Raw genomic sequence first — 21,624 nt, 5'->3', positions numbered from 1 at the left:
ATCTATGAAGTAATTTGTTACTGTAACAGATTAAGGAACAAAAACACAGGAGTATTTCACTTTTTTGGCCACACCCTCAGCATGTGGAAATTCCTGGGTCAGGGATTGAACCTGTGCCATAGCAGTGACCCAAGCCACAGCAGTGACAATGTTGGATCCTTAACCTGCTGGGTCACCAGGGAACTCTGGGAGTTATTTCAATAGATACAGAAAAGACATGTGATGTAATTTAATATTAATTCGTTAAAAAATTAGCAAACTTGATTAAGTGTCCCTATCAACTATTTACAGTAAACAAAATCCCTAATGGCAAACAGCTAGAAGAACTTCCTTCCAAGTTAAAGTTCAAGTTAAGGATGCCCTTGGAGTTCCCGCTGTGGTGCAGTGGGTTAAGGATCCAGCATCGCCACAGCTGTAGGTTGCAGCTCTGGCTTGGACTCAGTCCCTGGCCCGGGAACTTACATATGCCATGGGTGTGGCCAAAAAAGAACCAGTTATATTCCTATTAATCAAAGACAAATAATTGGAAAATACAGCTAATAAAATCATTAATAATGAAACTGAAATACTTAGGAATCATTTTAACAAAAGAAAACTTTAGTGAAGGGAATAAAAGGTAATTTACTTACAATTATATCATGTTCAGGGATAAAATGGCTTAAGAGTATAAAGGTGTCAATTTTCCTAAAGTAAATATAAATCCAGTGCAAGTCCGAGAAACACAAACCAGAGTTTGGGGTGTGTGTTTGTTCGTGTTTGGCTCGTTCATTGTGGAACCAAAATCCTTACGTAAGAGTGATGTTAACAGTCACATAAAAAAGTTACGGGACAAGAACAGAGAGATTTTGAAGGACGATACAGGAGCAGGGCTTTCCTGACCGGATACCAAGACATATTACTAAAGTTAGAACAGTTAAGACAATAGGCTATTAGCACAACGGAATAGAAGCGAGCAAATCCGAAACAGACCCGTGCCATAGGATAGGACATTGAAATTAAAACCTCAAGCTTCTGTTCAACAGAAGACATTATAAATAAGGTGTCCTTGGGAACCAATGTTATTTAAAAACAAGGGCGCTTCTAAACGAACAACATTTAGGTCAAGCTGTCCTTGATGCCCCCAAACAGAAGTGCTTGTAAAGAAAGAGGATGGCATGGTGGTTAAAATACAGATGCTGGTCTCAGACTTCTCGGGTCTGTGTTCCGGTTCTGCCACCTAATTGCCGTGTGACTCTGAGCCAGCAATTGGTGCCTCGTTCCCCCTATTTGTCAAAAGCAGACAACCCCTTACTATGTTGCTGGCATTCAAGCCATGACAACTGTAAAGTGCCTGGCATAGTGGTGATGCATTTGTTAATAAGGTTCAAGCGATATTAAGGATTGATTACTCTTATCATTGCATCACTCTGTTTCCTAAAATTTCTACAACATTTTACACATTTGCAGCCACTTTCACCTCTGTGATCTCACTCTAAGAATCCATCCGAGTAGCTGTGTGCACAGATAAGGAAGATACCAGCCTGAAGCTTCTGTGATCCTGGTTTTCAACTATAAAACAAAGAGGTAATCGCCAAGGTTCTTTTTGGCTTTAAAAGAAAAAAAAAAAAAAAAAAAAAAAAAGAGTTTCTATTTTACAAGAAAGAAGTTTCAGGCAAAGAAATGTTAAGTGACTTGCCTTAGGTCACAGAGAATTATCAGTAGAGTCAGGATTAAACCCTAGGTCTCCCATATTAATTTACATCACAAAGATACAATAAAAATCTCCCCAGACGTTTCCTGCGTCTAAATTTCTTCTTGAAATTGTAAGCTGGATACTTAGGAAGGTAATTCGCCTGGGGATCATCGAGAATATTACCGATACATTCTAATGACTTGAAGCATCTAACTCACCATCGGGGAGGGAATTAGCGGAGATGCATCTCGTTTGCGAGTGACAGTCACACGGATGCTGTTAATACCGGTCGTGACAACGAGAGACTTACCTGGGCAAGCAGGCCGGGTTGGATCTGAAGAGGCTGAGCTCCTGGGGCTTGAGTGACGATGGGAACTGCATTTTCCATTCGCACAGAGTAGCCAGCATGCTTAGAGGGGGAGGCCTGCAGTCCTGGTCCACACAACGGGCAAGGGAGAGAAGGGCTGAGTACCTGGACGCAGCTGGATGGGGAGTCCCTTGCCGGCCAGATGTTCAGCTCCTGGCTCCCTCTGCGCTAGGCAACCCCCGACCCCCCAAATGCCTGGTCCTTTGGAAGCCTCTCCTTTAGTGTCTAACTCAACATGTTTTTTTATGTATTTACTTTTTTATTTAAAATTTTTTATTAAGTTGATTTACAATGTTCTGTCAATTTCTGCTACACAGCAAAGTGACCCAGTTACACACACACACACATACACACACATATATGTTCTTTTTCTCATATTACCCTCCATCATGCTCCATCACAAGTGACTAGATACAGTTCCCTGTGCTATATATAGCAGGACCTCACTGCTTCTCCACTCCAAATGCAATAGTTTGCATCTACTCACCCCAAACGCCCCGTCCCTCCCACTCCCTCCCCCGTCACCCTGGGCAACCACGAGTCTGTTCTGCACTAATTTAACATTTTTTAAAAATGCACAAAACAACCTTGAATGCTTTCAAAGACTAGAAGGTCAAATTAAGGCATCTGTACAGCCAAAAGTGGACAGTTATGTGGACAAATTTCAGCTAGAAAACCGCTTCTGACATGAAGGCATATCTGTGCATCAAAGCCAGAGCTCTGGGGCGTGGAGGGGGGCAGAGAGTGAGGCTGCACTGAACCATCCACGCACGCAACTTAACACTTCGGGGTTCTCGGACACAAATTCTTGAGCTTTCTGTGTAAGCTGTAACCAAGTAAGTGGTCCATGCCCGCTTCTTAGAGCGTTCAGGCGAAGGGCAGGGGAGCAGGGCTAAAGTACCACGGTGGGGGCGGGGGCGGGGAGCAGTGACCAAGAGGTACTTTTCAGAAAGACGCATACTCTTCCCCGAGAGCTGGGACTATGCTGGCTGGCAGAGACGGGCCATTTTAAAATTTTGTGCTCTTTAAGGCCACACCTACGGCTTATGGAGGTTCCCAGGCTAGGGGGTCCAATCGGAGATACAGCTGCCGGCCTACACCACAGCCACAGCCACACAGGATCCAAGCCTCGTTGGTGACCTACACCACAGCTCACGGCAACACTGGATCCTTAACCCACTGAGCGAGGCCAGGGCTTGAACCCGCATCCTTATGGATACTAGTTGGGCTCATCAGCACTGAGCCACAACGGGAACTTCCAGAGGGGCTGTTTTCTCTAGATAACACACACAGAGATTATTTCCTGTGAGAAAAGGCAAGAGCCCCCATCGGCATAACAACGGGAGCGCACACAGCAGGACAGGGGGCGAGGGACAAATCTGCTGGCAGGTGGTGAGAATAAGAAGGGCCCAACTTGGTGTCGAGTGCCACTGTTCCTGGGCTGGCGACTGCAGGGTGGGGCCCTCAAGTTCAGCCCAAAGACACGAATCGGGCTTCGTTCTGGGGCAAAGCGTGGGGGCCGGCGCCCCGGAGGCTGTCCCCTCGTCCTTACCTTGGAAGCCGGGCGGACACACGATGAGCGCTTGCTGGAAGGGGTCAGGCCGGGCGCAGATCTGGGCGGTTCCCGTCTGCAGGGGCAGGCTCCGCTGGGCCACTGCAGCCATGGACGCCGCTGAGGGCTGGTAGAGTGCAGATGGGTAGTTTAGTATGGAGACTTCGGGATTGGCTAAGGAAAGAGTGGCACTGGTGGAGGTGGGAGCCTAAAGGAATGGTGGGGGTTAAACAAAAATAAACAAAAATAAAACATGAGGGAGGTGGCAATGCTGGGAGACACGAATCTAAGTCAAACAAACGAACTCAACGGAGAGCAAACCAACAGACACAAACCAAGAGCGAAAAAGCAAAAATAGACGGGGGTGGAAATATGGCTGAGAAGTCGCAGGGAAAGGCGGGCACCTGCAGCCACACGCAACCCAAGAGTCACCCCTGCTGCTCCAAGCCAGGCCTGTTCCTCACATCGTGGGGCCTGGACAAAGGCGCAAAGGGACCCCGCAGGGCCTCTCTAAAGAGTGCAAAGTTAAAAATGAGCCTAGAAAGGATGTATGTATGTATGTACGTCCATTCGGACGCATACACCTTCATCCCCACGGGGACGGCCGGGTTTGAGTTTAGGATTCTTGGCTCCCTCGGCTTCCTGCCCTCCCTGTCCCAGCTCCGTCCCACACGTCGAGGGCCTCCGGGTGCTTGCATTTGGACTTGGTGCTACAGCCCCTACTGGGCTGCTGAAGCCAGGAAGAGGCCCCGCAGGCCCAGGGTCCCGGGTACCAGGAGCCTGGCATGGAAGCACACATTCCTGAGGAGGGCCCGGGATGGGGGCCCTTTGGCTCAGGTCTCAGGGCAGCACTGCTCACAGATGCCCTGACATGACTGCAGGGCACTGTTACTGCGGAGACGGAGAGGGACCTGGCGAGCCTGGGGTCACTGGTCGGAATTCAGCGCATCTCCTGTGGACGTTCAGCCACTAAGGCTGGAAGGCAGAGAAGATGCTAGTGGGTCAAGAGACTGTGAATGGAAACGGGTCAGACAAATATTGAAATGAGGTCCTGTCTTCTCTCTCTCTCAGAACTAGAGAGCATTCACGACTGAACGTCCATGTGAAGCCAGGCCACAGAAGGAAAGGAAATTCTAGGTGGGAATTCTCCAGATTCGCCCTCATCTTCTTCACACCGATCCTTTAGCGAGACAGGTGGGGGTTCCCCATGGCTCCAGGCTCAACACTGTTCACGAGAGGTTTGGCCACTAGAGGGTCCAAGGACTAAAACAGAAAGGCAGGAAGGAGCCACAAGGCTGTTTGGACACAAACACAATCAGAATTTCAAGAAGCGTGTGCATGGGTGCCAAATTTGATAAAATGGATAAAGTTTCATTTTGCGTGTTTTTTATACTCTATTTTATGCTGGATTTCAGTGCAAAGCAGAAGAGTTTGTGGTGCCCGTGTTTACATTTTAAGATATATATATACATATATACACACACACATATTATAAGTGCCTGCTTTTTTTGGGGGGGGTGCATTGAATTGGAGCAGCAGCTGCTGGCCTACACCTCAGCCACAGCAACGCAGGATCCGAAGCGCATCTGTGACCTACACCACAGCTCACGGCAACGCCAGATCCTTATGCCACCGAGCAAGGCCAGAGATCGAACCCATATCCTCATGGCTACTGGTCAGGTTCATTACCACTGAGCCACACGGGGAACTCCCATAAGTGTCTGTTTTTGCAGCACCACACAGTTGGCCTCCGGCTAACTGCGGCGGAAAAGAAATTTTCTCCATAATTTCTGGTGTACAGCGAAGTGATTCAGTTACATTTATATATATTCTTTCAGATTTCTTTTCTATTATAGGTTAGTACAAGATACTGACTATAGCTCCCTGTGCTAATGGTAGGTCCTTGTTTATTTGCCTTATACATAGGCGTTCGGATGGGGCCAGCATCTGTGTTGCTACCGATGGCATGACTTGTATTTATGTGTTCTCTCTATGGCCTCGCCTCTCCTCGAGACTTCCCCCCAAACACACTTCCCATCACACACCTGCTGGGATTCTACAGCCAGAGTCCGGACCCCCCTCCCAGCTTCCCGTCCCCGCCTCCTCCAGGTTCCCACGCTGGTACTCAACTACTCCCCCTTCTGGTCAGTCACTGGTCCTGCGGCTCCTTCCTTTCAAAGGCCCCTGGAACCCTCTTTTCAGTTGCTGCTTCCTTAGCGGCCTTTTCTCCTGGTGCCTGTGACCTGTAAGGCCCTGCCTAGGGATGTTCTGGCCTCTACTTCTTTTCTTCCAGTTCTTCGTGGGCACAGGGGCTAGAACATTCTTTCCAAAAGACGCCTTTGTGCATGTCAGCACCTCTGCTCAAAACCTCCACTTACTGCCTGAGGAACACCGAGTATGCCTCTTGGTCTGGCCTCCTTCCTCAGCCAGGCCGACCTTCCCCTCTCAAAGCACCTCCTCCTCCTCTCCACGCCCATGGCAATGGCCAGTTAATCCGCTCACTGCGATGGAGCGCTGGCGATGACGAACAAAACCACGGTGATACTGGGTCAAGGAGTTCACCTCTCTGCCTGTGGCTGCCTCAGCCTGAGGACGGAGCAAGGCGCTGGGTGGGAAAGCTCTTTATTTTGGACTCGAGGCCTTAGAGAACATTAGCTCTTCCTGCTAAGGAGGGTTGTAAGAACACCGATGGCCCCCAGGGGACAGCAGATTCCAGGCGGCCTCTCCTAGGGTGTAGGCAGAAGGGGGGCGGGGTGGGGAGAGTCAAGCTGGGCCTTAGCAACCCCGTGTGCCAGGAATGGCCTAGGAAGACGGGGTCGGTGACTCTTCAGTGGGATTGGGGACCTGCTGAAAAGAACAGAAGCCAAGCAGAGTGTTCACACTTGAGGATTAGAGCAGACACGCTCCTCTCCTATGGTGTGTATACAGCCAGATGGGAGGGTTTCATTAAAGACTGATACTGAGACTGAAAAAATCCAGGGACGTTTCTTTGGGGGACCTGGTAAGACTAGTAGGTGGGGACAAAAGACTCTCGGATATCAGAGGCAGCCCGAGGTAGGATGGCGACATCACCCATTCAGTGACTATTTCCCAGGTGCCATCCATATTTCGAGCAGTGGGTTAGGGGCTGGATTCTGTTCATTTTCTGCAAAGGGTTGTGGGAAGAATATTTGGTGTCTGGGTCCCTTTTTAGGTCCAACTGCTGGGATTCTGGTGACAAGATGGATGAACGGATTTCCCCCCAGTTGTGGAAAAGGACAGGTTTTATGTGTCCTGGAAGGAGCTCATGTGGGCCCAGCAGGGCCGAGACCAGGAGCAGGGCGCCCAGCGGCATGACCGCCAGCATCCCTTCCAGGTCTGGAACTCCTGACCAGGCGGATGTCAGCCCTAAAAGGATCACAGCATCTCCTTTGCCTTAATCCCCCATTAGGACAGAGGAAAGCAGTGAGAGGGACCACTGAGAAATAACCCCCTTAGTGAGTCATTTCTGGGACCTTCCCATGAGGCCAGGAGTCAGTGCAAAGAGGGCTTGGGTCTCTCAAAGGAACACTTTCTGACAGAGCCGAATGTGACCACAGAGGGATTTTTGTCTGTGGTGTGTGATGGTGGAGGCATTTTGTCTCCCGGTTCGGTTTGGTGGGAAAATAAAATTCCCGAGGTTCGCACGGTCAGGCCCCCTTGTCTTCCCCTCGGTGCCCCACTGACCTGGTTGTGGACAGTGTTCAGCTGGTTGTTGAAGGTCATGGTCAGGTTGGTGGAGGTGCTGGGGGCCACGTGCGTGATGAAAGGGGTTTTGCTCTGGTTCACCGTGTCATACATGTTCACCCGGCGCTTGCAGATCTCCATGTTCTGGAAACACGACTTGACGCTGTTCACGCAGGAGGCAGAGATGGGGCATCGGGGAAAGAGAAGAGGGTAACGTGGAAGGAAGGGGAGAAGAAGGAGAGAGAGGAGGGGAGAACAGTTAATCTAACGAACAGCGCGACGGGGAAAGCTAACTTTAGGTCTCAGGTTCCTGGATTTCTCCGGCAAAGCCTTTACGTGTGAGTCAGGGGGACTGACGTGCACCTGCGCTGTCTGGCGACCGCATCTCCCCATCTCACGTGGGTCAAGGTTCTCCAGGCACCACAGACCTCTTTCCTCATGCTGCTAATCCGCCTCCAACTTCACGGCTCATTCTCAGCTTCCAAAGTGGTTTCTGGCCCATCAACAAATGTATAAGTTCTCTGACTGGGAACATTCAACAGCGGTTTAGGACCGGCCTCCGCCTTCCAGGCGCGCACCCTTTCCAGCGCCTCTAGGGCACCAGCGCCATCTAGGGGTCAGCCCAGGAACTAGCCACCCTCCCCACTGGACCCTGCGTGAAACGAGACCAAAAATATTAGTAATAGTGGCTAACTTTACTGACAGCGTGGTAGGTGTTTGCAAGCACTCTTTCACTCGGTCCTACGAAGAGCCATCAGAAGAATATATACAACCGTGGCCCCTATTTTACGAGTGAGGATGAAGCCGAGAGAGGATGGGTAATTTGCCAAGATCAAGAGCTCGTCTCGGGCAGTTTTCACCTACACACCTACAAGTCTCTTTAACTTCCTGCATTCTCCCTTTCTCTTTTCTAATTCTTGACCGGTTACATAAAATAAAAATTTGCTCCCTCTTTTTCTTCCTCCATTGCATTGGTGAATCAAAACACTACCCTGATTGTGAATGTCAGGTATAAAAGTGTGGCTGACACCAGCATTCAGGACAAGGAAAGCCACGAGCAGCCTCGACCAAGTTCTTGAAAATCCCCCATAGAGTGTCCTTTAGGATGTATGCCTTGTTTCCCATTCACTTGCATGTCTAATTAAACTTACTTTTCCTCAAAGGCTAATATTCAAGATAATAAGACTCCAATTAAAATTTCATTGAAAGTAATTATTTTAATTATAAATAATGTAATAAACTTCTACTATTTTAAGATGACAAATGGTTACCGTTTCTATATACCATAGGTGAGCTCTTTTCTGGGCCAAGCAGGTGCAGTGGGCTATAACCAAACATCTTCTCCATGAATGATGTTTTGAACTGACTTAGACGTTTTTTCTGAGTTAACCACGACTAATGCTGGCCACACAATGCACACGAAATAAACACAGACTGATAACCCTGGAGGGAAAGGAAAACGTATTTTCCAGTAACCAAGAGCTAAAAATACTATTACTAATGCTGGTAATGCCGATGTGTTTTGAGTATCTACTGAGTACCAAGTCCACTGCTAAGAGCTTTTGCATTGGACTGTATTTGATGCATCCATGGTTTTCTGACAATTCGACACAAAGCTTTCATTTCTTTTTCTTTTTTCTTTTTAGGGCCATACCTGAGGCATATGGAAGTTCCCAGGCTAGGGGTCAAATCGGAGCTGTAGCCGCCGGCCTACACCACAGCCACAGCAACTCGGGATCTCAGCTGTGTCTGCAACCTACACCACAGCTCACGGCCACAGTGGATACTTAACCCACTGAGCAAGGTAAGGGATCGAACCTGCGTCCTCCTGGATGCTAGTCAGATTCATTAACTGCTGAATCACGATGAGAACTCCCAGCCCAATTTAAAAACTCTGAATTTTCTGACTGAAATGATCTGGGTTTCCAGTTGCAGGTGGGGGAAAGCACTTTCATGAGAGCGGTTTATAAGGAGTCCGTGTGCTAGAATCCCAACACGGAAAAGTGAGTGGAGTCTCTTTCACCGGTTAATCTAGATGCTAAGGCGTCTCTGGCTCAGCCCCAGCGGTGGGGTCTACAGAAGAGGGTGGCCTGGTGGTGTCTTCTGGCCCCAGAGCTCGGCATGGCCTGCCCGGCACATTCTAGGGTCCCTGGGGGATTAGCCCTACTCTCGGTAAGCCTGGGTGTGCTCGAAGCCCACTCTTGCCTTCGGAGGCCTATGTTTCGAGTTTCTAAATTGTCTTGGTCCAGCTCTAAATTGGAAGGGGATGCTCACGATGTCCATGCTTGGTCTTCGCCATGCACGCCGGCACGCTGCTGCTGCTCCTTGGCAGAAGCCAGAGCGAGACAGCAGCCTGAGGTCCTTCTGCCAAGCCCCCAGCTCTGAGCAGTGACTGTCTCACTGACTTAGCGGGAGCCCTCTGGCCAGCACCCAGCCATGCCCACAGCTGTTTCTCAGGCATCCCACGTCACCCCTGAACATGCAAAGACGGATCTTCTGGCCCCCCATCCAGTAAACCACCAAGTCTGCCTTTCTCTCATGGCACAGACCAACACCCTGACTCACCTTGACCACCCCCAGAAATGGGACAAACCCCGTAATGAACGTTTGCAAGGGTTGGGGCCACGTTCCTTCTGTGTACCAGGGTCTTTTGTTTCACACATGCTTCTAAGGTGAAGAGGCAAGAGCTGGTTGTTGCAATCGGATCTGACGTGCTCAACAACAACCAGTACGGAACGGACCTCAATGACAGGAAGCACTGACCGTGGCGGGCACCACGCCCTCACTTCTCCAAGGCTGGTTAAGGTCCAATCCAGCCTGCAGACTCAGCCGGATCTGATTCTGGCCACGGTTGGGCCAGGGGTGATGGCAGACGCTCTGACCTGCAGCTCCCGCCCCGGGTCCCTCTCCCTCCTGCCCCCCGCGGAGGCTCAAGGGTGTGCCAATTTACTCTTTCGCATCCCACGTGCCTCCGGGGTGGGAGACTGAAGTGACGGCTCTGATCACCCTCAGTTACAGGGTGACTTGCATGTAATTCACATGTCCAAGTTCTGATCCCCTGGTATGTAAGAAAGTGACTGCATTTGGAGAGAGAATCTTTTTTTTTTTTTTTGTCTTTTTGCCTTTTCTAGGGCCGCTCCCGCGGCATATGGAGGTTCCCAGGCTAGGGGTCGAATCAGAGCTGTAGCCGTCAGCCTACACCAGAGCCACAGCAACGGGGGATCCAATCCGCGTCTGCGACCTACATCACAGCTCACGGCAATGCCGGATCGTTAACCCACTGAGCAAGGCCAGGGACCGAACCCGCAACCTCATGGTTCCTAGTCGAATTCGATAACCACTGAGCCACGACGGGAACTCTTGGAGATGGAATCTTTAAAATGAGGTCATGAGGATGGGCCCAAATCCAATTTCCTCAGGAGGAGGAGGAAATCAGGACACACACAGGAAGAGAAGGCAGACCGTGCGAAGACACAGGGAGATGTTCACGGCCACACAAAAGCCCAGGAGAGAGGCCCCGAGAGAGAACAGCTCTGCCACACACCTAGATCTTGGGCTTCTGGAAGCACACGAAAATACATGTCTGCTCTCTGAGGCCCTCGGCCACTCCGGGCACTTTGCAACGGCGGCCTCCATGCACTGACACTGCCTCCCATTCTCGTGCTGCACCTCACCTCTCCTCTCTCTCTTTAACCCATTCCCTGCGCTCCCAGAGACGTCAGGGGTCACCCCGACCACCCATCAGACACTCTGGCTTCTTAGCTCCTTCTCATCTCCCGCGACCCATTGTCCATTCCCGGCACCCATTCCTTGGACCGTCAGCCTGGACCTGCTCCAGGGTCCCATCACCGATTCAAGCATCCCGCCTGGTCCCATTGTTAACCTCTGGCTTATTCAGCCGTCACTGCACTAACCATTCTTTGAGCTCGTCGCCCCCTCAGGCGCTTTGGCTCCTTCCATCTTCACGTCCTTTCTTACTAAGCTAAGCCTCCCCCAGCCGTCCTTTGGGATAGAACTACGCCACTGCTTCATTTATGCAACACCAGAAATCGGCGTCGGTTTTTTTCTCCAGCAGCAGCCCAGCGAAACTGCAACCTGAGGGACCCAAGCATCTGTTTCCTCCAAGTGTTCACCTGAGCAGAACAGCTCCCCTCACGCTACCCCGGCCAACCGCCACGCCCAGCACCTCTGCTCCATTTCTCTGTTCCGTTTGCTCTGCCTGAACTTTTCCACCCCGCTTAAACCACCACCACCCAGGGCTCGACAAGACAAGACAGAAGCAGAGTTCCCGTTGTGGCTCAGTGGTCATGAACCCAAGGAGTATCCATGAGGATAAGGGTTCGATCCCCGGCCTCGCTCAGTGGGATAAGGATCTGGCGTTGCCGTGAGCTGTGGTGTAGGTTGCAGATATGACTTGGATCCTGTGTTGCTGTGGCTGTGGTTAGGCCAGCAGCTGTAGCTCCGATTCCATCCCTAGCCTGGGAACCTCCATATGCCGAGCGTGCAGCCCTAAAAAAAGACAAAAAAAAAAAAAAAAAGAAAAGAAACAGTTCTCGCTAAGTTACCCAGAACTTCCAAGGCATTTCTTCTAGGCTCATTTGACCTGATCGAGAGACAGCAGACAGATCTTTGCTAAACGAACTCTCCCCAGCCATTCCCGAGCACATAAATCCTTTCACGACTTCCTGTCGCTCTGAGGATAAAGACCGACCTCCTAACGCGGAAGGCCTGCCCTTGGCGCTCAGGTCTGCTCCTGCCTGTGTTGGAGCCTCCACACGGCGACACCCTTTCTGCTCTGCTGGCCGTTCCAGCAGGGACCTCCCTCTCCTTTGGGGCTCACATAGTCGGGGCTTCCCCACGCTGCCCCCGAGGCGAGGCCCCCTTGCTACACGCTCTCCGTGCCCCGTCCATCCGCTGCCGACCGCCTGGGTCCTTTAGGGATCACTGGTTTAGGACCTTTCTCTCGCCTGCTGACCAGAAGCTCCAGTGGGCAGGGCCTCCACCTGTTCTCCTCCTCCCGCCTCTACTCCAGCCCCTGGCACAGCGCGCAGCACAGCAGATGAGCGGATGGATGAATGGAGAGGCCCAAATCCAAAGCAGACGGAGTCCACTCCAGACCAGGTCTGGGAGTAACCTCCAGCAGTGAAGGCGGCTCTGCTTCACCGACACCGCCCTGCTGAGCATCTTCCTTCGTGCCCAGACACCCAGACCTGGTCGCCCGGCCCTGAGCCCTTTCACGCTCCACTGTTGCCTCTTTTTGTTTGTGTTTTTTGTTTTTTTTGCTTTTTAGGTCAGAACATGCGGCATATGCGAGTTCCCAGGCCAGGGATCTAAGTGGAGCTGTAGCTGCCGGCCTACAGCACAGCCACAGCCATATGGGATCCGAGTGGCGCCGGTGACCTGCACTGCAGCTGACGCCAACAATGGATCCTTGACCCACTGAGAGGGCCAGGGATCGAACCTGCATCCTCATGGTTACTAGTCGGGTTCGTTTCCACCGCACCACAATGGGAACTCCCTGTTTCTTCTTTTGGTGTCAAGAAAACTTCGGCCCAGTGTCCCAATCTGGCCGCCACCTGTTTTTACAACTACTGTTTCACTGGCGCGCAGCCTCCTTCACGGGTGTAGGTACCGTCTACAGCTGCTGTCAGCTCTAAGGGCGGAGCTGAGGGCTTGTGACAGACCCTGCTCGGCTGCAAAGCCCGAGGTGTACTCTCCGGGGCTTTAAGAGGAAGCTGGCCGCACCCCCTGGTATAAGAAGCCTCGCGTGGGATACCTACTGTGTGCTGTGGGGAAAATCGAGTAAGTGCGTCATGGTGACGAAGGGGTGGTTCAGGGTCTCAATGGGCGTGATTCTCTTGTCGGCATCTATGGTCAGCATCTTCTTCAACAGGTCGATGAACTCCCGCCGGTCCGCCTTTTCCACCAACATGTCACTCCCTTCCAAGTCGGTGGTCATGTTCACCTGCAGCAAGTGGGGACAGGTTACCAAGACCTCGCCGGGCCTCTCTCCCCCCCGAGCCCCCTTATTCCGCGCCTGGCAGCTCCATCCGACCCCTCCGTCACCCCGTCCCATTCCCAGACGGCTGTGTGGCCCCGAGGGAGGCCCCGCCGGGTGTGAGCACTGCCCAGGGGATGCGGCTGCTCTCCCCGCAGGAAAGAACGAGGGACGCCACTCGCCGGGGAGGGAGGGGGCCACGCTGGCACCTGCGGGTACACAGAAGTGGCGGGAGCTCCCTGCTCCTGCTTTTAACAGTTAGGCTGGAGGGCGCCACACATCACGCCTCGCTGAAAAGAGCTGCAAGAGCAAGAGATCTGGAGACGGACTGCCTGACAATGCGAACGCACTGAATGCCGCTAAGCAGTTCGCTTAAAAATGGTTTCGATGATCGAGTTTAGGATACAGGTATTTTTCCACAGTTAAACAACAATAATTACAACCAAGCAGTAAAAGATAAGACGTGGAGGTCCTGCTGTGGCACAGTGGGACTGGAGGCATCTCTGTAGCTCCAGGACACAGGTTCAAACCCCAGCCAGGCACAGTGGGTTAAAGGATCCAGCAAAAAAAAAAAAAAAAAAAAAAAAAAGGACACACAAACGAACACACACACACACACACACACACAAAGGTGCAAGGTTTAGGTTTTATTCTGGCTGCACCTGAGGCACATGGAGGTTCCCAAGCCAGGGATCAAACCTGCAACACAGCAGCAACCCAGGCCACTGCAGTGATAAACCTCAAGAGAATGCCGCAAGGTTCAAGGTCGTTTGGTTGCCTTTTTTTTTTTTTTTTTGGCTTTTTAGGGCCGTATTTGTGGCATATGGAAGTTCCCAGGCTAGGGGTTGAATTGGAGCTGCAGCTGTCAGTCTAGACCACAGCCACAGCAGTGCAGGATCCTAGCGGCATCTGAGACCTACACCATAGTTCACAGCAATGCCAGATCCTTAATCCACTGAGCGAGGCCAGGAGTCGAACCTGCATCCTCATGGATGCTAGCTGGATTCTCAAACTGCTGAGCCAAAAGGGGAACTCCCCACAAGGTTTATTTACTTCTCCTTCAGAGGGAGATACCAGAGCCTAAATGCCCCCTTTCACACGTACAGTCTTCTTGCAGCTCCTGAATCAGGGTCAGAATTATTCAAGCCCTGTGTTTGCTGGGATAACCTCTGGCCATGGTGAGCAGGATACCTGAACACAGGATTCTTTGACCAAAAGCAAGTCTACACTAGGATAGCCTTTAAAAACTTTGTTTTATGGTGTTTTCTATATTTTTCAAGAAATTGCTGGAAAGCAATTTCAGCTTTCTCAGACAATCTAAGCTTCTAATCAACTGACAAGTATACTTTACCCAGAATCATGTTTTTTGGTTACACTTATCTTCAGTAAGAGGTGTGCTAAGTGTTTATTGGCCTATAGTGTTATTTCTTGATGCTTTGAAGAAAAACTCACTTTGGGCTGTGCTCATTTCAGCCTAGTTTTACCCTAAAAAGTGTTGAAGTTCTAGAACTTTCTCTGGGCACAAAGGTGAGAGCCTGTGGTCTCTCCAGTGAGCTGACGGCGAGTGAGTACAGTGGGTTGAACGGCATTCTTGCAAAAGACATGAGTCCTAATCCCTGGCGCCCGGGAATGTGATTTCACTGGGAAACAGGGTCTCTGCAGATGCAAAAAAAAGTTCAGGTCACACTGGAGTAGGGTGGGTCCTAAATCCAAAGACTGGTGTCTTTTTAAGAGGAAGAAAGGCAAATTCCCAGCAACAATGAACCCAACTTGGATCCATGAGGACGCAGGTTCGATCCCTGGCCTCACTCAGTGGGTTAAGGATCCAGTGTCGCTGTGAGTGGTGGTGTACGTTGCAGAGGTGGCTCGGATCTCTCGTTGCATGACTGTGGCGTAGGCCAGCCGCTGCAGCTCCTATTTGACCCCTAGCCTGGGAACTTCCTTTAAAAAGAAAAAGAGAGAAAGACGGGAGATTTGGACATGGAGATGAGAAGGAACACAGGGTTGTTGGCCACATAAAGGAGGAGGAAGAGTTAGGGGCAAAGCAGCTACATGACAAGGGACACTGAGGATTGCCAAGGGCCACCAGGGGCCAGGAGAAGGGCTCTTTCTTCCCAGAGCCTGTGGAGGGAACATGGCCCTGCTGGCACTCTGATTTCAAACTTTGAGCCTCCAGAACTGTGAGAATAACTGCCTGTTGTCTTAAGTCACCTGGCTTGTGGCAGCTTGTCATGGCAGCCCTAGGGACTAGTCACGTGTACAGATGGGTGTGAATCTTTCTCATGGAAACGTCAGGAAGATTGGCCAGTACTCTTCTACAGCTGGGAAACCAACAGACTGAAGCTATTTTTAAAGAACTAGTGAAAGGTCTTAAAAATGTTCCACACACCCAACGGTGTTCTGACTGAGGCTGGGGTACCACTGTTTAAGGTCAGGGTCAACCGCTAAGGTTGAGTAAGGTGGATTTCTACCCGCCATCCTGTCTTACTCTTGCAGAGGTCTTGTTTGTAAGAGGCTAACACGTCATAGCCACCCACGGAGCTTACCTGGGCCATATCATCTAAACAGTTGAAAATGTACTTCCTTGCTTCTTTTGACTTAATCCCCGTCTCTGCTTCATGGTCATCTGGTGTCTGATCAAGAGAGGCAAACACTCATTGATAAGGTGAATTATTTCCCAGCCACAGTGGCGCAAACCCTACAGCGTCTGCCTCTCCCAACAGGAAAGAAGCAAAAGACTTGCCCACCTTTTGGAAGAGACTTGAGTGACCTGCATCCTACTTACTTTCTTTTCTTTTCTTTCTTTCTTTTTTTTTTTTTTTTTTTTTTTTTTGTCTTTTTGCCTTTTTCTAGGGCCTTCCCCGCGGCACATGGAGGTTCCCAGGCTAGGGGTCGAATCGGAGCTGTAGCTGCTGGCCTACACCACAGCCACAGCAACGCCAGATCTGAGCCGCATCTGCGACCTACACCACAGCTCATGGCAACACAGGATCCTCAACCCACTGAGCAAGGCCAGGGATCGAACCCGCAACCTCATGGTTCCTAGTTGGATTCGTTAACCACTGAGCCACGACGGGAACTCCTGCATCCTACTTACTTTCTCTCGTTGTGCTCCACACTAACTCACTCATCCTTCTTCTTTCCTTCCCGTGAACAGCTCTGAGTCTGGTCTGGAGGGTCCCCAGATGAGCAAGATATGCCATATCCCCGCTAAGCTGACTTTCTTCCCCAAGTTCAAGGGATAAGGTCAGATTCCACAGGTGGAAGAGCAGAAGCCCTTTTCTGCATGGTTTGATTTTTAAATTTAATTTATCAAACTCACCCTCACAGATGCCAAAGGCCAGCCTCCGGTCAACAGTCTAAGATGCTTGCTTAGCTTTTGAATCTCTTTTCCTAACTCTTTTGCAACCACTGGCTACATATTATCTTTAAATGTATTATAGTTTGGCTGTGGTTTCAGTCAAAAAAACAAAACAAAACAAAAAAACAAAACAAAAAAACCACCCACCCACATCCTTGCAAAAAAAGGAAGCACCTAAAATGAATATAAAACACCCTTAAGATCTGCATTATTTTCTCCTTCCCAGGAAAAAAAAAAAGTTAATTTTAATTACGAGGCACAGATCAAAGTGAAAGCAAAAAATGTTTCCGTTAGAGTCAAACCACGGGGTTTACGGTGTGCAATGGGGCGGCCACACCACCTGCCCGCTGGGGGACCCCCTCCCGGGAGCCTTCAGATGCAGCTAAGGCTGTTTCCTCTGCCTGGAAGGCCCTCTTCATCCTTTAGGGCCCCCTCCAAGGCTCCTCCTGACCCTCTGTCACCTCGGGTTAAAGGCGCCCTCCTCCGGGCTCCCACCCTCCTGCGCTCCTGCTGGGAACAGGACGCGGGTCACGGGAAGGGGGCTGGGCTGGCTGCACGGGTTCGGCCTCCCTCTGGACTGGCAGCTCCTTCAGGGCGAGGGGATGGTTCATGTTTCCGGCTCGGAACCCACCAGATCTTGGGAGGTGCGCCCTCAGAGGCAGAAGGCCAAAGGCAGCAGGGCCGGCCAAGCGGGGCTCCTGAGCATTCGAATGCATCCGCCCCGTGGCCGAATCCAAGGGAGAGTCTCCTACCTACCTTCAGCCGCCACAAAGGATAGGGCGAGTCGGTGTCACGGTTGAAAAACCGAGTTGTCTTTGTCCCTGCGCTTAATAAATATTCTGCTGGCAAACCCTGTGTTTGTGAAATATACCGAATCTGCAAGAAAAGAGGAGAATGAAGTCAGGGCTTTTCCTGTCACCACACACGGGGTGGACGAATGGCTCTAGTGCCTCTGAGAAAAATGACACTTTTCTAAGGATGGAGAGGAGCCATCAGAGGAAAAGGGAAAAGAAAGGCGGATAAAGGGAAGCAAGGCGAAGGGCTGCAAGGCTGGGGAGACGGGAAAATACCCCACACTCCCATCCATCCGCCAGGTCGGGAGCGAGGTGCTGATGTGGACAGGGCCTGCGCCAATACCGGTGCCGTGTGGACCCACCTGATCGTACTCTGAAGCCCCTGGATACAGCGGCCAGCCCAGGAACAGCTCCGCTATGACACAGCCCAGGGACCACATATCAATTGCCTCACAAAATGGTAAACCAAGGATGATCTCAGGGGCCCTGAAAAGGAAGAATGGAAAAAAAAAAAATCATGAGCGATGCGGAAATGTGGGCAGCTATGTGTATGGGAATTCCACAGAAAATCCAAGCTTTCAAGCCTGGGGTACCACGCCTGACCCCTTCGAGGGCCTGTCATTCTCACGCCGGGTTGCCACAGTCCCTGCATCCTTTGGCCTGGTCCTCCCAACAGCAGGGAGCCTGGCTGGATGGTTGGCTGAGATAAAGGGTTGGTCTGTGGCTCTAGAACAGACCCAGAGGGAACCACATCTCTTGATCTCATCACCATGACATGCCAGCCAGGTGAGCGAATACCACTTCATGGAGCGCAGTTCTCTTTTGTAGCTGAAAACCTGGGAACCAATCTCTAGACAATGCCTCGTTTTTGGAAAGGAATTCTGAAGGACAGGTATTCGATTTTCAATAATACATAAAACAAGCGTCCTCCGCCAGAAGAGAATTAAAGCCAATAACCGGTCATGCCAACAAACCCTCCCTTAGGAATTTGCATCGCCCTTTCCCAAGGAAATACTATTTTTTTTAGGAGCTTCTAAGAAGTCAACCTAAAAAGGTCTCTATTACAATGACAGAACCCTATTCCTGACACATACTTTGGGTATCAGTCAGAATTCCATGCTAAGCTCTTTCCCAACCATAGAAATTCTGTTCCTTCACATGATAAACCAGGTTACATGCTGGAATTTCTGAAGGAAATCACCTAAACTCAAAGGGAAAATGTCGCATGTGGTTGGTAATCAAAACCGGAGGTCACAGAGTTCTCCTTTTCTAGGAACTGGTCATGATTAGCTAGGGTTACATTTTGGAGAAAACCACGCTTCAAAGGTCGAGGCAACACCAGATTCTTAACCCACCGAGCAGGGCTAGGGATGCAGTAAATGCTTTTTAAAAAAATGAGGCTCGAAGCACTCTGCTGATACAGAAACGCACCGGCCCCACTCCGGTTTTCTCTATGAACTGCCTCCTTGATTCAGCGATGCAGGAAGAAACTATTCTCCTACCCTTTCAGCGGCCTGGAGTGGGGGTGCAGGGAGCCGGGGGACTTTTCTCCATCTGGGTTATCTTGGCTCATCTAGCATACGAGGAGGGACGGAAGGGCTTGGGGCTCTTAGCTGAAGTTCCCCCTGCTTCCAAAGCATCACCCCAGCTGCTGCTTTAAATTGGCTCTCGCTGCCCATCTTTTTTTCTCTGCAGAGTGGTATTGAAAAAAACAAGACAAACCCCACACCCCCATCCATCCGCCAGGATGCCAGAATGTCTTGTTTCAAAGTCTTCTGATTTTTCCGATGTAAAAAGGCGTTTCTCCACTTGGAGCTGGAGCGTCAGCACAGCTGCCGGGTGCTTCTAGGGAACCACAGTCACGTTCTGGGCAGCGAGCACTTGTCCTGAAGCCCAGGGCTGGGTCTTCCCAGGCTTCCGAGGTGCTGCAGAAGGTGGGGTGCGAGTGGCCTCAGGGCTGTTTAATGGGTCTTCCCTGTCGCCGTCCCCCCGCTGTGGGGCATCTTCCGTTGCCAGTGTTCTGCCTGGCATCTGGCCCATCTTTGGTCTTTGTCTCCTCCAAGCCTCGTGGCGGAGGGTTTGTGAGAAGGTGGGAGCTGGCTTTTGCCCTCTGGCACTGCTCTGGGGGGTGCTGCAGTGGTATTTTTATTTTTATTTTTTTGTCTTTTTAGGACCTCACTGGAGGCACATGGATGTTCCGGGCTAGGGGTTGAGTTGGAGCTGCAGCTGATCATTGTGTGTGACTGACAGATTATTGCCGGTTACCTCTAGCAGTGCAATCTCCTCAGAGGTGGTTTTGGTTTATTAAAAAAAAGCAAAAACCAAAAAACACCCTATATCTTTTAGAAAAGAAAAGAATATCCGAAAAGACCATTACAGGGCAAACAACATGCTTTTATTCCACGTGTGTCAGAACCTGCTTTTCTTTTTCTTTCTTTTTTTTTTTTCTTTTTTTGTCTTTTTAGGGCCGCACCCGCTGCATATGGAGGTTCCCAGGAATAGGGGTAGAATCAGAGCTGTAGCTGCTGGCCTACACCACAGCCACAGCAACTCGGGATCTGAGCCACGTCTGTGACCTACAACCATAGCTCAGGGCAACACCGGATCCTTAACCCACTGAGCCAGGCCAGGGATCGAACCCGAGGCCTCACAGATAGTCAGGTTTGTTAACCGCTGAGCCATGACGGGAACTCCCAGAACCTGCTTTTCTTTCTGCTGTTGCTGTTCTAGACTCAGGTGTGTCCTCCTCCTTCCTGTCACATGCAGACTCAGGCCTCTTCCTGGAAGAGGGATCCTGGTCTGGTCCCGAGAAGCCCCTCCCGTGGTGGCTGCTGCTGCTGGCTCAGCATCAAGCATCTCAGCACCTCTATCCCCCATTCCTGTGACTTGTCCCTTCACAGCCTGGACCCTCCGTTCACCAGATCGGGTCTTAGGAACAGGCTGGTTTGGTTCCTTGGGGACATGTCTGAACTTGACCATGGGGCTGCCCTTCCTACCAGGTTAATCAACTGGTTCTTAAGCCCCTAGGCTGGCCACCGGGAACCTCTGAAAACCCCTGGAAACCCATTTCCTGGATTCTGTTCCCTGATGAGCTGCACAGCAGAATCCAACCAGTAAGAGTGTCATGCAAAGCTCACCTGAGTGATGTTCTTTGGTTAAAAAAACACTAGATGTGGCTTTTGCCCACTCGCATCACACGCACGGGGCCTGTGAAAATTGCTTTCAGGCCATTTTCCGCCAGAAAATGAAAGGGCACCTGTTCACGGTACCGTGCTACGTACAGCAGGGTATTATTCTTGCCGTGACCATGGTGAACGAACGCTCAAGCGTCAGGCGGGATGGTGGGGGGACAAAAGAAACAGACGGCGCAGCCCTGTCCCGAGGCTGGGAAGCACAAGTGACAACTGAAGACACATACAAAATGCACACCGTGCACATACACACATAGGAAAACTCCTCCAAGCACACGCACGTGCTCCAGCATCTCCCATGTAAACAAATGAAGCAGGATGCAAGGACGAAACACAACCAAACCCGATCCGACCTTCCCTAATCCCTCAGCTCCTAGCAGCTGTTGCCGCCTTTCTCTGTTCTCCTTCCAAAGCTCAATCTCTGGAGTCCTCCTCTCCCGCAGCTTTCACCGCTGTGTCTCCCGCATCTCCTCTTCCTCCTCTGGCTGGACCCCCCCGCCCCCACCCCCACCCGACGCAAGGGCCCTGAGACCTTACGACCACTCAAGTGTCCTTGTTGGCAGTGACCCTGTCATGTCCACTGGTCAGCTGCTCAGCCCTGGAACCCGAGAACCACATTTCTTCCTGCACGCAGGTGACCTTTCGTCCCCCTGTGAAGCCATGGTCTTGGTTTTCACGATACCACGTGCTCCCATGTCTGTCCTGCCCCTCTGCCTGCGGCTTGTCTGTTCCTTCGCTGGCTTGTCCTCCTCTATCCAGCGGCGACAGGATGGCGAAGCCCCAGCATCCCTCCCTTTCTCCACTGCTCTTCTCCGTAATGGTTGTGGGTGGAACTGTACCCTCCGTACCTTGAAGTGTGTTCTTACTTGGGAATCGAGTTATTGCAGATGTAATTAGTTGAGATGAGGCCACCCTGGAGCAGGGCGGATTCTTGGTGGGTCCAATATGACTTGTGTCCTTAGACGAAGAGGGACGTGTGGACAC

At 51.0% G+C, this 21,624-nt stretch overlaps 1 protein-coding gene across 4 annotated transcripts in view; it reads right to left on the bottom strand.

Moving 5' to 3' along the window:
* The window catches only part of HIPK2 (homeodomain interacting protein kinase 2), a 195,239-nt gene that overhangs the window by 35,262 nt on the left and 138,353 nt on the right, over nt 1–21,624 (bottom strand). For 2 of the 4 annotated variants that reach the window (XM_021078551.2, XM_021078552.2), the window contains 7 exons: nt 17,812–17,935; nt 17,412–17,531; nt 15,841–15,927; nt 13,077–13,261; nt 7,297–7,459; nt 3,592–3,799; nt 1,983–2,104 (listed from right to left, as the gene is read on the bottom strand). In XM_021078551.2, coding sequence (XP_020934210.2) covers nt 1,983–2,104; nt 3,592–3,799; nt 7,297–7,459; nt 13,077–13,261; nt 15,841–15,927; nt 17,412–17,531; nt 17,812–17,935 — 1,009 coding nt within the window. The remainder of the gene's footprint in view (nt 1–1,982; nt 2,105–3,591; nt 3,800–7,296; nt 7,460–13,076; nt 13,262–15,840; nt 15,928–17,411; nt 17,532–17,811; nt 17,936–21,624) is intronic. The other 2 variants (XM_085005253.1, XM_021078554.2) reach the window with 1 other exon arrangement.

Source organism: Sus scrofa, chromosome 18 (genome assembly GCF_054392235.1).
Source record: "Sus scrofa isolate SSC_HxYL_T2T_F1_AM1 chromosome 18, Sscrofa_HxYL_maternal_Yorkshire_Landrace_v2.0, whole genome shotgun sequence".
NCBI lineage: Eukaryota > Metazoa > Chordata > Mammalia > Artiodactyla > Suidae > Sus > Sus scrofa.
This window is presented reverse-complemented; position numbering and strand designations above follow the sequence as displayed.